Source organism: Pholcus phalangioides, unplaced genomic scaffold (genome assembly GCF_987345545.1).
Source record: "Pholcus phalangioides strain wild (caught in Gottingen) unplaced genomic scaffold, Ppha-v1.0 ptg000014l_1, whole genome shotgun sequence".
Taxonomy (NCBI): domain Eukaryota; kingdom Metazoa; phylum Arthropoda; class Arachnida; order Araneae; family Pholcidae; genus Pholcus; species Pholcus phalangioides.
The window spans coordinates 605891-623455 of NW_028301607.1; the positions used below are offsets into that span (position 1 = coordinate 605891).

General features: G+C 37.4%; 1 protein-coding gene across 1 annotated transcript; it reads left to right on the top strand.

The window, feature by feature from the left end:
• Window positions 1–142: 142 nt before the first annotated feature.
• On the top strand, window positions 143–16638 carry LOC149077879 (uncharacterized). Its single transcript, XM_089241483.1, has 6 exons — window positions 143–576; window positions 4151–4216; window positions 6596–6681; window positions 7855–7972; window positions 10716–10774; window positions 13331–16638. The coding sequence occupies exons 1-6, from the start codon at window positions 355–357 to the stop codon at window positions 13434–13436; spliced, it is 657 nt and encodes a 218-aa protein (XP_089097609.1). The 5' UTR covers window positions 143–354; the 3' UTR covers window positions 13437–16638.
• Window positions 16639–17565: the final 927 nt, after the last annotated feature.

Here is a 17565-nt window from a genome sequence, read left to right on the forward strand (position 1 = left end):
CATCTATTTTTCATAATATAAACTAGTAACGAAAATTTGTCTTGTGCTTTTCTATTTTTGAAATTCGTTATTTGCAAAACGATGATAAAATAAAAATATTTTTCGACGTTTTATTTCCATTTCCTTGTCCTTCAAAATTCGTGCGCCAGATTTTATATTCCATGGGAACAGCGTGCGGTCAAAGCCGTCAGGGTATGGTAATGTAAACAAGCGTCGTAATTCATTTCATGCGTGATGTGTAAAGATGGTGAGATAATCGCAATATGGTGGCAAGAGAGTTACTCGATGATTAATTGATCAGTTGATGATTTCGCGGTGATCTCACTCAATAGTGTAATCGAATAATCGATCGCTATGGCCGAAGAAAAGAGCATCGACCTGAACAAGAGCTTGAAAGAGTATCTGTCCCGCAATGACGCATCCGTCGAGAGCAAGAGCTTACTGAAGTCAGTCAGCATCGACTCTTGGTTCGGAAGTTCCTCCGAGTCCTCATCATCATCCGTGAAAGAGTCCAAGAGCGTGGACAGCTGGCTCTCCAGCAGCAGCTCCGAAGATAATGGGTGGTGTCCGGCTCTTGTAAGACATGGTTTTCCCCCTTGTTGTGGTCAAATGAATAAAAATAAGATCTGTACAATGTAATAAATGCTAAATCACCACCAGGTGCATATCTAGGGAGGGACAATTTCTTATTTGGGTTCGTTGAATCGTCCCATATTTTACAAGACAGGTGAGTTTTACCCTCAATTTTTGCTCTTGGGAAGAGTGATTGCCCCTCCCCCGTTGCTCCTCCCTGGATGGATCTAAGCATAAGTTGAGGCAGACATCCTCAGTTGCAAATATGGGTGCGGTAGCCCGGTTGATAAGACACTCGCTAAAGTGCCAAAGGGTGTTTAGAGGTGTCGCGAGTTCGATACCCGATTCGTCCTTGTCAGAAAACTTTCCTGACACAAGGGGTACAACAAAAAACTGCGACTTGACCGCAGCAAGTCCCTCATTGAGAGGTTAGCGCACCAACCGCTCGAGTATAAAACACAAGCCTGCCGTTCGGAATCAGCGATAAATTGTAGGTCCCGGTCTAATTAGCCCTTGTGTGCATAAAATGACAGTGGTGCGTCAAAAATGATCAATGATCAGTCACAAATAAAGCCTAAGTAGATATTTTCAGCTACAAATGAAGCAGAGGTAGACACCAGTTGTGAATAACGCTGAGGCAAATATCTTTAGCTCCAAATGAAGCTGAAGCAGACACGTTCAGATGAAGTGAAGGCTGACATCAGCTGTGAATAAAGCAGAGGCAGATGCCATCAGCGGCATATTTAATGGGAGCAGACACAATTAGATTCGTGGATTTGTCCTGTAGATGAAATTTTCCCTTGGATTTGGCTCTTGAGAGGAGTGTTTGATTTATTACACCCCCTTCCTTCTGGATCCATGCATAAACTGTGACAGACATCTTCAGTTACTAATAAAGCCTAGGCAGATTTTTTCAGGTAGGAATGGAACAGAGACAGGCACCATCAGCGGAAAATAAAGCTGAGGCAGACACCATCAGTGGCGGATAAAGCTGAAACAATATCTCCAACAAATAGCTCCGACGCTCTGAATAGAGCTGAGGAAGAGATGTTCAGTTTCTGATTGAGTGGAGGCTGACATCATCATCTGTGAATGAAGTCGAGGCAGATAACTATCTCTGAATGGAGCTGAGGGAAATATGTTCAGCTTTGGATTGTGTGGAGGCTGCAGGCTTACATCTTCAGCTGCTAATAAAGCAGAGGCAGACACAAGTTTGTTGAATCGACCTGTATTTTACTGGTTCATTGTGCCCCCCCCCCTCCCCCAGATCCACGCATAAGCCAATGTAGACATCTTCAGCTGCGAATGCAGCCGAGGCAGACACCATCAGTGACAAATAAAGCTGAGGCAGACACCATCAGTGACAAATAAAGCTGAGGCGATATCTCCTGCTACACACAAAGCAGAAATAGACACTTTCACCTAGGAATGAGGTGGTGGCAGATAGCTTCAAATTGAATGGAGGCTGACATCATTAGCTGTGAATGAAGTAAAGGCAGATATCTCCAAATAAAGCTGATTTTCGATGCAGGCTGACATCATCAGCTACAAATGTAATGGAGGCTGACACAATTAGTTTTGTTGAATTGTCCCGTATTTTACTGGACAAATAAATTTTCCCCTCATTTTTATATCTCTTGGGAGGATTGATTGCCCCACCCCCATCTCTGGATCCATGCATGATCACCACAAAGACATTTATAATAATTTGGGTGTAGGCGTGAATCCAGGGTGTTCTTGTACCAGAATGCATGACTTTACTACTGATGGAGTTGGGTGGGAAATGAAGGTACCATCTATCAGTGGTCGCTCTAGGTTTGGTAGGTAAGGAACTTGTTCTCTATGTTCTGTGATGACTCTCCGATGAAATTAGTTAACAATTTTGCAGTATGGGGGCCCATGTAATTACAGTAATGGTGCTGGTGGTGTGGGCGTCCTGCCAGACTCTCATTGTGAGAATCCAGGTTCAAACCCAGTTGACGGCTACCACAGTGTTGTCTTAATGCAAGGGCATGGCCCGGGGCCTCAAGAAAACAAGATCCATGAGTAATTTTCGACAGCAATTATGTTATTTGGTAAGCAGGTATTTTGAGGGGGGTATTTGAGGGGGTATTTCTAAGGCAAAATGCTTCAGACAAATCACTCACACTGGAGGCCTTTGATGCTCTTAAGATGGCCCTGGGCTACCATTAATGGTGGTCAGTTGAAATTGGTTTTCTGTTGTTTTTCCAACTAATGAGGCAAGAATGCAGTCTGATCTCCCATTTTCAAAGGTCTCTCTGCAGAGAGCAGACAGACCAACAACACGATACTTACATAACATGAAAATTCACGCATTTTCCATCTTCTCTTCAACATATTGAATGCAGATGACTCCACCAATAAGAACATAAAACAAGCGCAGCTCCAGGGATATAAATATGTTAGGGCCCCATGCATATACACATGCATAACTAGTTCCTGCATGTACGGAATTTCTAATGAATCCGTAGTACATTAGTAAGAATTAGTTATGCCTCATGAATCGGCACATGCAGGTAGGTAAAGGTGTATGAGGTGCATGTTTTGTTTGATGAGATGATGCATGACAGAATTATCTGAGTCCATTTTGAGATATGAGAATTCTCAACAGATAAATATTATGCATTTATTTACATAGGAGATTAATTAGGCAAACATGTGCCTACGGCATATATGATCAGCTATCACACGTCGTCTCTACCGCATACGTACTACTGTGCAAATACAGGCCTCGAGAGTGCGCATCATCTCTTGGCATATAGAAGAAGTACATTTTACCATTTGTGGGTTGATTCACCGTACATATATGGTTGAGCAGTAATAGTATTGTATCTGACTAGGTAATATTTATAGCATTATGGGCCCTGGGTTGTGTAATTCACTGGAGTCCTAGAAGTCTGAAACAACAGATGTTAATTTGCACGCAACATTATCAGAGGAGCCTAGCTTGGCCGTAAACATCAATCGTTTCACACTTGCAAAGAGAGGGACTCATCAAATTGCTCAGCCTGGGAAGTGTCCCTGTATGATGGACTTGGCATTGCGAGGATCCTGGTTCGAACCCCCACCATCGCTACAGTGGTGGTCGGCTGAAGTTGGTTTTCTGTTTGTCCCAATTTCAAGGCACGAATGCGAGCCGATCTACCCATTAAAAAGTCTCGCCACAGAGAGCAACAGGCCTACACCGATAGAATTATTTAGTCATAGTTAGAAAAATTGGTGGCAGATGGCAGCACTACACATATCAAGCATTACACAGAAACCAACTTCACGTCAGATTCACAACACATACACACACATTCCAACATGTGCCAATTCGTTAGAAGTTCTGCAGAGGAATATGGACGAGGTGCATGTGTGGTTTGGTACCCTGGGGAAGGGGGGGGGGTGACCCCATGATGCTGTCAAATAGCCTCGATTAAAGTTCCTGTTCATCATTCTTAAAGCAATTCTTTTTGATTGTATTGTTTCTAGTAATAATTTTGTTCCTCCATGCTTAGAATTGATATGTTGTTGTAATCATTTATTGATCAGTTTTTTCTCCTCTCTCCCATAGAGTAAAACACAAAGAATAGTTGGTTTCGCTATACTACTAAGTCTTGGTTGCTTCTTCTTGGTGTTGGTAAGAGCTTTTATACGTAGAGAAATTTGATAACAAACAACAATATGCATGTATGACTAATTTGTACACAAATTCATTGTAACTTAATATCAAGGGGAAAAAATAATTAAAAGACCTACATGATTCTTGAAAATTTCGATACACTATGGGTGCCATCTTCAAAGGATGAATACAACCACTATATATATATATATATATATATATACTAGGGGAGCAAAGCCCCCCTGACGCCTACGGCGTCCAACCCCCCCCCCCCAACCCCTCCAATGGAGATCCAGATCTATTGAGAGCCGGATCTCCAAGATGTTACTTACTGCATGTAGCCTTGACAAGGCCAGCTGCTACGTTACTTTATTATCAGCAATGAAGTATTTCGACTATGAAGATAAATTAATGCTTTCGATTCCGGACCTGCCGGGAAACAAATTCAGATACTATAAACTATTTCATTTCAGATACTATAAACTATTTCATTTTAAATAACTATTAGTTTATTTTCCCAGCCTAAGGCCAAATGATACGATAGCAAGACAGAGAACCGTCCAACTAGAGGGCTTCAGTTGAATGAACAAAACAAAGGATGAGCACAGAGAGTGAGAGCTGTTACAACGTACGGCCGGTATTTAAAGGAAAAACTTCAGACCGCATGTGTCTAACTAAGCCAATCGGCTTCAAGGTCACCTCATTTGCATGCGATCGCAGGCGGACATCATCACGATCGGCCTTGATCGTTGCCATGCGATCACCGCTGCCGATGAATAGCAACAATATTTATGACAACAGATTTATGTGATGGCGACTTCGGAATTTTTACGCCGGGGGACCATCGGCACGTTACAAAATAAGCAATGTAGTATAGTATGCGATGCGTCGCAATAAGCAAAGCACAATGAAAAGCCCTATAGTACGCAATGCACCACAATATGCATTACAATGCAGCACACGATGCACTACAATGTGCTATGCACCGCAATCAGTAATGCACCATTATTTTTGCAGTGCCACAATAAGCAATACAGCACAATGTGCAATGAGAAGCAAGTATTCATCCTCGACTCAAAATGAAACCTGTCAATTCCCCCTTAAAGAGATCTGTCCAATGCCCCTCCCTGGGTATCCGGACCCTGTGTGTTGGGAGCACTGGTGATGTATACATACCTCTGGGTACATGCACAAAACTTGATCCCCTACTGGTCAAGCGGTTCCCGATGTGTTCAGGAGTTAAATGAAAACTCGACGCAAAATCGTAACCGACTTCTGTAACACAAAAACGTAACAGATTTCCATCACTCATTTTCGTAACATAAAATCGTCACTAATTTTGGTTGCTTAGAAACGGGCCCTTTTCGAGTTTGTGATTTTATATTATAGAGTAGATATATCAATGCTGACTAGGGATCCCACTTGGATTGATTACAAAATTTTAACACATTGGAAAAACTATGTCACTTCAAGTCAGAAACCGTGGTCAGAATCATGTGTGTCCTTTGTGTGGGCATTCAAACCCCATCATCACTGCAGTGGTGGTCGGCTGAAGTTGGTTTTCTGCTGTTCCCAACTTCAAGGCACGAATGCAAGTTGATCTCCATGATAAAAGGTCTCGCTGCACAGAGCAACACGCTGCACAGAGCAAAAATTTGCAAACTGCAGCACTACACATAACAAGCATTACACAGAAACAAACTTCATGGAAGGTTCACTTTACGTACACACACATTCCAACATGTACCAATTTGTTAGAAGTTCCGTAGAGGAATTATGGACGAGGTGCATGTCTGGTTTAGTAGTAGTTGCATGATCTGGCCACCGTACTCATGAGTCCCTTGAAAAGCATATGATAGGAGCATATAATTTATCGGCATAAATGATTTGTACATTGAGTTTGTGCCATTTTGCAACACGATTGTCAGTTTTATCAACTATTAAATTGACAGCAGCTAGGAACTAAAAATCAGTACAGGAGTGTTTACTTTATCCTAAAAGTAGTAATAGACTCGGTTACAGTGAATGAGCAGGGTAAGGTCTCATTTGTAACAAAACGGGTTGACAATGATCCAAACTATGCTGTAATGATCCCGTGTATTCTTCTTCGATTATGCTTCAGTTTTTGACTTGGAAATCTGTTATTGTCATGCTACTTCCTTCACATTCATTCAACCTCTCTCTTTTGTAAAAATATATTTTTTTTCATTCCCAAAAGCGAGAACGGCTTTAATGAGAAATCACCATGGTGATGATTATTTTGTTTGAATATGTGGTAAAAAGACATACCTTTTCATAATGTTATTCATGAAGCATATTAAAATTTTAAATATTTCCTGTGTCTTTGTGCTATGTGAAACATTACCAATATACTAACTTTTCTCTCTCCATTTTTAGTCAAGTATGTATATACCAGTCTTACTTCTGAGAGCGAGGAAGTTCAGTTTATTATATTCTATGGGAAGTTTGTGCGTCATTGGAAGGCAAGTTTGTTTATTTATTTATTTATACAATATTGTTGGGGGGGGGGGAGAGCCTAGGAGCCTATACAAGAGGATGCGATTGAAAATTACAAAGATATTGTTTGATATTGGACAAAAAACTAGTTATAGTGAGGGATTTGACAATAGAGCTTTGGAGTTTGTTTCATTGAATGGTATGATGAAAGAAGCTATATTTAAAGCAGTCACAGGGGAAGGAAAAATAGGTTTTATTTTAAGGGAATGGTTGAGTCTTTGAGAGATGTGGGATGGTTTGGCTAGGATACCAGAAGTATCTATGTTGAATTGACCATGGAAAATTTTATATAACTATGTTAATCGAGAAATGAGATGAAGAGTAGAGAGAGGGAGGCAATGAAGTTTGTTTTTAAGTTCGGACACGGAAAACGAAAAATGACCAGCAGTCGTGACAAATCAGGTGGATTTATTTTGGATTGATTCAAGTTCGTCTATATTGCTGGAAATGTAGGGGTCCCCGATTTCAGCAGTGTAGGAAAGAATGGGGGAGATATAAGTTTAGTAACAGAGTAGTCTGATATCCCGATTGGAGTGTTTAAGGTTGCTGCAGAGGAAGGAAAATTTGTTAAGACACTTGTGGTAAACGTAGTCAACATGTTTGTTCTATTGAAGCTTTTATCTCGTCAATTGAAGTTAAGCTTGATACAAACATGATCATGATCATAATATCAAATAAAACATGTAAAATATCATTTTATCTTTTGCTGTGATGAATGATTGACAAATAGCCAAGGTCAGTGTTTCCCAACCTTTTTTGGTATCATGGATCCCTTGTAGTGAAGGTCAATGAACTACAGACCCCCCCTCCCTCCATGGTGCAGGTTAACACCTGCAGACCCCCTTCCCCCCGTAGCATTAGAAGTTCAATTTTGATGCTGCTCTCCCCCATAAAATACAAAATGTTCTGTTTTCTATAATTTGCATATCACAAAAACTTGAATAAGTTACATTTTTGCAGCACCAAATGCATCATTCATGCAATAGTAGTAAATGGAAATTACCCAATTACCCCCCCCCCCTCCCCCGCTTCAGGGTTCCACATACCACAGGTTGAAAAACACTGACCTAAGTAGTTTCCCAACATTACATTTTTGTATTATGAATATGACCCAATAAAAAACTGATTGTTCATTTCAGTTTCGCTATGTTGTGGGGACCCGCTAATCATTTCAAACATCTGTGTTCACTGGAGCGATTACCATTCACAATAGTTTATTTTGGGACGATGGCTTTGACGCTGTACTCTGCAATGTGGGTGAGTTTATAATAGTTATTTTTGAACATTTTTAAGATACTATTTCACTTGCTTTTTCATGTAGTTTCCATATTAGTTTCTGATATGAAAATGATAGCTATTTTAGTGGCAAAATATGTGTTAAAAATGGTGAAATGAGAAATATACATTTAAAAACTACTGAAAAGGCACTAAAAAAAGCTGAAATATGATGTAAAAATAAAAATAAATCTTCACTTAGGTATGCCTTGGAATCAAAAATATGTGTGGAAAATGAAAACAAATCCATCTAATAATGCAGAAGTATGATGCAGAAAATGAGAATGAAGTACACAAAATTGAAATATATATATTTATACATATGTATACGTTACAAAGTGGTGAAAAAGAAAATGGATAAAAATTGTTAAAATATGCATTTAAAAATGCTGAAATATGCACAAAATCCAAAATGTGCCTTAAAAATTCTTCAATATGCTCTAAACGGTATATACCTATTGGTACATTATACATATGTTCAAAAATATGAAATGAAAAAATATGCATTTAGAGATTCTGAAATTTCCCTAAAAATGGAGAAGATGCTTAAAAAAAATGCATATGAAAAGCACTGAAATGTGGCCTAACCTGAGATAAAAGAAAAATATGCAGTAAAACTAAAAAAAATTTTGCAAAATATGAAGACCACGTATATTTAAAAGTGCCAAAAAACATGCATTCAAAAATGCTTAAAAATATATGCATTTAAAAATGCTTAAAAATATATGCATTTAAAAATGCTTAAAAATATATGCATTTAAAAATGCTTAAAAATATATGCATTTAAAAATGCTTAAAAATATATGCATTTAAAAATGCTTAAAAATATATGCATTTAAAAATGCTTAAAAATATTGCCCCAAAATGAACAATAATCAATGGTGAAATATTTTCCTGAAAAAAATTCAATTAAATTTGAAGAATGTACTAATGTGTGCAAGCGATTATTTTTATTTTCTCAATGCCATCAATAGAAGAAAATGGATAAAAATATGCATTTATTTTTAAATTTTGGTGATTTTATGCATTTATATGAAATTGCATTTATAATCCAGGCTTTAGCCATATCAATTGATTTTCGAAACTAGCAAATCATTTAGAAAGTAAATTTAGTCTATCTATCAAAAGTCATTCTATTGCTCATTTAAAACTTCTGATATTTGCTAAAATGGCTTTTTAATTGAATTATCTCTTTTTCGAAATGAACTTTTTTCATTAAATAAAGTTGAACTCGGTTATAACAACAATGTCAAAGAGTCATTGAAATTTTGTTGTTACAATTTTGTCGTGGAAGTTTTCAAAGATATTTTGAACATGCAAACTATAAATGAAAGGATGAGACTCTCCACTATTATACAAAGTACTGGATACTAAGCGAATATAATTTTGAAAAAGAAAAGTCACATTCCTCTGTGGGGGAATCGAACCACCAAGCTCTCACTATCCAGGCGAGTGCTCTTAGAGAATCAAGGTTTAAGGCAGTGTTTCTCAAATTACAAATCCTGTTACACTACTACTACTTAACCATAAATAACCATACATGCATCTCTAGAGATTCATTTATTCATTTATTACACTACTACTACTTAACCATAAATAACCATACATGCATCTCTCATATATGTATTACTCTACGGAATTTCTAATGAATTTGTGCATGCCGGAATGTGTGTTCTGAGTGTATGTATGTATATATCATATTTATGTTGTAAGAATTCTACTTGTTTTGTGTTCTTGGGGATGTAGTAGTGATCTGTGATTATTGAAGTGTTCATTGCTTTTACACATGGTTCTTTTCTATATTATTTTAGAAGTCACAAATAAACTATGATTAAGGCAGGGAAGTTGCAGGATGGCAAACGTTTAAGAACCCTAGTTCAATTCGTAACACGGTCTAAAATGTATAATTAATGTTTTAAGAGTAATTTTTTCCATACAATAGTAATTATTGCTTAACATATATAATTATATTACACTTTCTTTCTTTCTTTGAAACTGAACACAATTTAGGTCTATCGCATTGGGCAATTTACTACCTAGTGAGTTGTGCCGGAAGTGTTAGTGTGTGTACCAAACAGTCTGAGTGCGTTTCTAGTGTTCTGTCTGATTTATCAGTGCTGCCATCTTTATTTCAGAAGCTAAGTGAGGGAAGCGCAATGATTTAATATTTGTACTGTTTGTAGGGCTGTTGCTCTCCGTAGTGAAACTTTCTAACGAGGAGATTGGCTTGCATTTGCTCCTCGAAGTTGGGAACCACAGAAAACCAACTTCAGCCGACCACCACTGTGGGACGGTGAAGCTCGAACCTTGGTCCCCCCACGATGCGAGTCCGTCACTATGGCCACTCGACCACCACAGCAGCAATTATGTTACACTGTGAAACTCCAAAAATAATAATAAGTCTGTCTTAAACACATAAGTGTTGGATCAAATGCATAAAATATGTAGAAAAAAAATTATCTGGCCATCTGTTTTTGTATGTTAATGAATGCAGTTTTTCCAGAATTGCCTATCATAGGCATTTTCACAATTGCTTTCACTGCTATGTATATTCAATTTTTTTAGATTATGACATGGATTTCTGTTAGTGATTGTTATTGTTTTGATGATTGTTATTTGAATTTTTGCTCAGCAGAATCCAAACATTAAAAAAATCTGTTTACTGTGTCAAGAAAGTGTTATAATGAATTAAATATGTAACAGGAATTGTTTAAATTTCCAATAGGTCAGAAGTACTGTTGTAACAGCTGTTTGTGCAACTCTTCAAGTCATCGCTTTAATATGGTTAGTATCAACTTCGTCACCTAAATTAAATATGCAAGAGTTAAATTTTTTGCATTTATTCATTAAAAATTGGTAATTTGCTATAATTGATAATTCCCTCAAATATTAGCTTTAAACCAAGGCTTTACAAATCTCTGGCACGAGATTGCTATGAAAACAAAAAAAATGCATTAGCACCTAGAATGTTTTATGTGGTTGATTACCAAATCAAAGTCGATAACAAGAAACTTTTCAAAATTATGACCGTGTCTACTACTTCACCAAACACCAACTCTGGTCATATTGCTATATTGCAATTTACTGCCATTAATGAGGTGGTTGGAAATGAAGGCACTGTCTATTGGTGATCACAAGTTCATTAGGGAAAATATCGATTATACTAGCTCGCATTCGCCCCTTGAAGTTGGAAATAGATGAAAACTAACTTCAGGGGACCAGCACTGTGCTACCAACAAGATCTGAGCCTATATCTTCCCGATTGAGAGTCAAAATTATGGACAAGTATAAATTACATAGTATTTATGGAGTGCCACTGTGGTGGTCGTGTGGTCATAGTGACGGATTCGCATCATGAGGATTTGGGTTCAAACCCCACCGTCGCCGCAGTGGTGGTCGGCTGAAGTTGGTTTTCTGCAGTTCCCAACTTCAAGGCGCGAATGTGGGCCGATCTCCCTGTTAAACAATCTCGCAACAGGCCTACAATGGTACAATTATTCATTCATTACTCTTCACTCATTATGAGTTGAGAAAAAACTCAGTTAAAGAATGATTGCAGATGGCAGCACTACACATAACAAGCATTGCACAGAAACAAACTTCACAGAAGTTCACTGTACGTACACACACACACACACACATTCCAACATGTACCAGTTCGTTAGAAGTTCCGCAGAGGAATATGGATGAGGTGCATGTCTAGTGTAGTAGTAGTAGTATTTATAGAGTAATATAAAGTACTGTAAAAAGGTTTCTAAAATTATAATAATAGTAAATTCATTGACACAAGCATACAAATGTAGGGAAGGTAAAACATGAAAAGGGAAAGGGAAAAACAAACACAATGGGATGGGGGTGAGGGGGAGAAAATCAATGGAAATATCCGTAATAGACCCAAGAGATGTATATACAGTAAAACCTCGTTAAGTCGTCACCCTGATAAGTCGTCACTCCGGTTAAGTCGTCATTTTTCTTCAGACCCTTCCAGCTCTCATAGACCACAATGTTATTAAACCCTCGTTTACTCATTGCTAATTTCGGTTAAGTCGTCACTATGAAAAAGTTTGAGAAAGAGGAACAGACTATTTTTATGGCTCCCAATAAAAAAAGAGCTTGTTAACAGAATTGCCATATATGCTTAACAATCACCATAAAATCCTATATACCCAAACGGAACAGTTTAAGTAACGAAAGTTACGCTAGAGAAGTTCATTTGCCGACTAAGGTTTTTGGAACGTTGGGGACTGTTCAACCTAGATCTCATTTCTGTCCTGGCTCCATTGGAGAAACTGGACAAACTGCAAGACACCCAAGCTCTGTCGCAAGAAGCAACGTAAGCACTTCACCCCCCCCCCCCAAAGAGGTGGGACCAGGGCATCTGCGGAAAAACCAAAATTTATTGATGTGTCAAAGATTACATATAGTGCAAGGAAATCAAAAATTATGTAAATCGAAGAATCAAATTAATCAAGTTAAAGTCACAGTGCAACGGGCACAGAAAATAAATAATCATAGAAAGCATGGACTCTACTAATTTAGGGCTTGAAATTTAAACAAAATATCTTTGTTGAAAAAAATTTGACATTCTTTCCCAAGTGTTGAGGTCTTCCGTTTACTTTTCCCTGCCCAGGGCCCCTCCACCAAGTCAAAAGTGTTCGAGATTACGTTGTAGTTGCATCATGAACTACTGATGAAGAACTGAAACACTAAAATTAAATTTGATGTATACGTAAAATTAATGTGCAATAGAGAGTTCTGTTATGAAGAAAAGCTACTTATTCAAACAGTTGCTCTGTTAGTCTAAATTAAGAATTACTGGTATAACTGGTACACCACAATAATTTAAGTAATAAGAGATAAAAAAAATAAAAAATCGCTATCATTTTTTCTTTCGCAATCTGTAAATTTTATTAATATTTTCATTTTGATTCATACTTTAATAAATGTCATATTACTTTAAATTTATACGATTTTCATAACATTGCACATTAAAACTGACTGAATTCTGCTTAAGCCATCATAATTTTTCGATAACTTGAGGTGACAACTTATCTAGGTTTTACTGTATATTATTCCCCTCTTTTCCAATTTCAATTTTTGAATAGATGAGAAATTCATGTAGACTCTTGTCTTGTCTGTTTTCTTCGAAGATTTCTGTCATGTAAACGGAACAAAAAACTTCTGTATTGCAATTTCCTCAGAACCATGTATCGTTAGCGCCCAGAATCATCATTCAACATATATGTTTGAATACATTCTCAATCATACAGAAATTCATGCAAGTGGAGTTTTCTATAATTTCATATACATAATTACCCACTAATTTCAATTCTATTTCAGGTATGTTGTTAGCTATATTCCCGGTGGAGCAGCAGGCTTGAAGTTCTTCACAAAAATCTGCACTTCTGTGACTACTAAAACAGTTGGGAAATCTCTCCCAGTATAGGGATGAAGCTGGAGTATCTCAAGAACTATAGTGGAAAGTTAATGTTGGTGAAACAATTTCTTTGTATATAGGTTTCACTGTTTATTATTTATTATTTAATGTACTTTGACTGAGATTTTATCCTTTGCCCAAAACTATATACAGTGGATTCTCTGCTTATAACATTCCCAATGTTTTACGCTTAGTATGACTTATTTTTGTGGTCTCAACTTTTGCTAACACTCATCAAGATTTCCCATTTAAAGCGTTTTCCACTTACAATATTTTCATGATAATTGTTTTGAAGAATGTTATAAGCGGGATCCACTGTAAAGCAAATTGAGTTCACCAAAGACTGATTTAAGTAGAACACTTATGTATAGTTTAGATCAAGTGGTCGACCTTTATTTTTAGTTATTTTTTCAAGAGCCAACTGAAAATTGAACAAAGATAAATTTCTGATAAATTTTCTGAAGAGTATTGGTACATCGCATGAATGAAATGAATCATTCGTATTTGTTATACAATGGTATTACTTTATAAAAATCTGGGAAAAAGAATTGGAGTTGTTACAAAACAAATATCTCTGCTGTGTTAATTTTTTGTACAGGATATTTCAAACTTAGTACTCATAAAGGAAACAGATATTTTCTGGATATTGTGTTCAGGTGAACTCTGATAGAAAGGTCCACCAGGCAGGGACTCCACATTCTGGAACAGGGCTCCTAGACTGGGATCTTCAGTGTGACCCTTAAGCCAGACTTTTGATATGCCCCTCAATGATAAATTTATTGAGTAAAATAAATGATGGGAATCGTCTTGAGTCCCAGGGTTAGAGCCCTATCAGCCCCACCCTTGTGAGGGCATTGCTCCCGGAACATGAACCTAGATCCTCTTTCTAACCAGGCAAGCATCCTACCATCTACACCACTGGAAACACGACCCTGCCTTCATTATTTCACGTACTGTGGCATGAAGCTCTGAAGCAGAGGCTTCGTAGCCTCTCTTAACTTCAGCAAATGGCCCGCAGATAGAGATAGACTACTTTTTTCTCCACCCCAGGTTATCAAGGAGACAGATATTTTCTGAATATTATGCCGAGGTGAACTCTGGTCTCCAACCGGACCAGATGACTTTTCTTTCCAAGTTGACATTGGCATAATATCCAGAAAATATCTGTTTCCTTGATATCTTGTTCTGAGAAAAAAAAACTTTCTCTCTCTCTTAACGCTCATTAAATATTCATTTTTCAACATTGACAGCTGAAGTCTGAAATCTGGCCACTCTGTGAATTGGCTAGACTTTGGAACTTTTCAGCAGAGCCATCTTAAGAGCATCGTGGGCCCTTGGGCCAACTGATTTTTCTGAGACCCTATTTGGCAAATTCTTGAAAATTTCAATGAGATCTCATTTTTGTAAAGCCCTTCTCTTCTCTTGAGGCTCCTGGGCTGTACCTATGCATTAAGATGGCACTGCTTAGCAGTATAATATACAGGAGTGAATCCATGGAGGGCGCAAAATGAGTGATTTCCCTGGCTGACAAAATGTTTAGTTGTAGCTCTGAGAGTGAATCAAACTGTTATTGAGTTTAAAGATAATTGTAAATTCTTTCTTTGTCTTCGCCAAGATTTAAACCCTGGCCCAAAAATTTTGTACTGTTCGTTTGCTTGTCTGTGAAATTGTTATTTGGAATGCATTGCAGATTTTTGTACTTCTTGAATGTTTCATACAGAGCAAGTTGACCTTATGACTTATATTCTAGTGCAGTAGTTCTCAACCAGAGGGAAAGGGGAGGCATATGGCTCCCTTTCAGTCCTGGAAGGATATTTTAATCAGACCACAGGGGAAAATAAAATGGGAGAAAGAGCCATGAGACAGGTGGTAAAAGGAGGAAACCGAAAGCCCTGAAAACATGAATTAGATGTGAAGAAATCAAGCTTTAAAGAGAAAAAGTATGACTACTTTCAGAATCCAGCGGAACTAGCCACCTGGATGGGGCCTCACACTTTAGGATGACTCTAGTATAGACCGGGGTTGAACAACAATCCATAGTCTGGGAACCCTGTGTCCATGGAGCGCCCACATGGCAAGATTTGATACCATGGTTTTTAGAGTAAGTATATAAACATATAAGCTATTATTTCTTCCTACGTACAAGTGTCTAATAACATTGTTATTGCAGTTGCCCCACAATGTTGAAACAGCTCTGTATAGAACCTCTACTCAAAAAAAGAGTCAGTGCATTAAGTAAAATATGCCCTGCTCCAGAAGAAGCATATTTACGGAAGGGGGGAGGGCTAAGTGCACTATTGACCAGGGCATCAAGTTCAGAGAATAGGTAGTCAAGAAAACCAGACTGGAAACAGGAGGAGAGTGGCAAAACCATAAATTCACCTTCGCTCCTGGATAAGACGTGGGCTTGAGAAGAAAATTCAGTCCAGGGGCGAAAAAAGGTTAAGAACTACTGTTCTCCAGGGGACATTTTCTGCAATTTTGGCAGACCTGAATTATTTCTTTTGTAAAAAATTTCCCATTTTGATTGTATTTTGAATGAAGCTTACTTGAATTGGTGTAAACTTAATTGGCATCATTTATAAAGATAATTTTTATTACTCATACACATCGCTTTAGGATTATTAGGACTAAATATTTATCTCATTTATTTTTCATGTTTTTTTGTGAAATGCGTTTTAATCCACAGCGGTTTACATCGGCTCTTGACGTTGGAGATTTTAACAGTAATTGACAACTTTGATAATAACAACCTATGGCAGCTTGTCTGGTGACAATTAGCGATGTCCTGTAATTTTCTCATGGTAATATGGATTGCCTGTTTATGTATGTCAGCCTGTATATGATTCATGTACAGTTCTTTCAAATATATATATGTATTCTAGGTATGTAATTTAATCATAGTAATGTACACTATATAAAATATTTTTTTCGTAAAACTGTTTGTGTGTTTTTTTCTAATATTTCGTTTTTCCGTTTTAGTTTGTCTATGTTGTTTACTAAATAGTAACTGTGTTCCTTATTATTCATTGTAAATTTGCAATGTATCATCCAGTATGGGTCTCTAGACCCCTTGGCTGATTTTTTGTTTGATCTTGTATTTATATAAAAAAAATTAAAACAATATTATGAAAAAAAAATGAATCATTTGCTATGTAATGTTATAATTGTATGAAAATTTGAAGAAAAAGAGAAAAGTTGGAGTTGTTGCAAAACAAATTTCTGCTGTATTTATTTCTTGTACAGTATGTTTCAAACTTGGACTCATTACATATTCATTTTTCAACACCATGAGAATGAGAATATTCTTCTGAATGTTAAAACTGAAGAATAATCAAGAACATTCTTTTTTTTCTTTTAAATAATGAAAAAAATTGTTTATACAATGTGTAGATTAGAGTTGCCCTTAGGGGGGTACACGACAGATGCAGTCTCACAGGGGGGTCCTGCATTCACGGTAGATTATTGGAGTCTTTTACCAATTCTTAAATTATTTTATTCTTAAATTTCTCACATACGCTCGAGATGAAGCACAAAATAATTTGCAGGACAAAACATTTATTTTTACAGAGCAACAATTTACAACTTTTAGTAGCAATTCTTGAAAACCCGCGTGAGAGCATAAGTTGGCTTCTCTGGAGTACAATAATTTGTTTCTCTTTTCCTCAACAACAACGCTCTCGTTAGTAGTTGCTTTTATATAGGGAGAGAAAACTAGAGAGGTTTCTTGTGAGATCCCATTCTTTCCACGAACTTCTCTGGCGCCAAGATGTCATTCAGAGCATCGGTGCTGTCTCGTACCTCACCAAGTTTGTCGCCAACTTGGCGAGATTTACTGAGATGTGCTCTAATTTTCATTTTATGTAGAATAATGACTATTTACAGGCGAAAAATGGCGGTTTGAAAAATGATAACTAAGGACTATTTACATAATTTTCGTAACATTGCCAACTCCTGAAAAAAGTGTTTTTCCTTCAGTCTTCATATCACCCCACCGATGCGACAGTGGTGGTCGACTGAAGTTGGTTTTCTTTGGTTCCCAACTTCAAGGCGAAAATGCTAGCCGATCTCCCCGTTGAAAGGTCTCGCCAAGCAGAACAGATGATATGTTTAACACAGAAACACATTTCATGTCAGT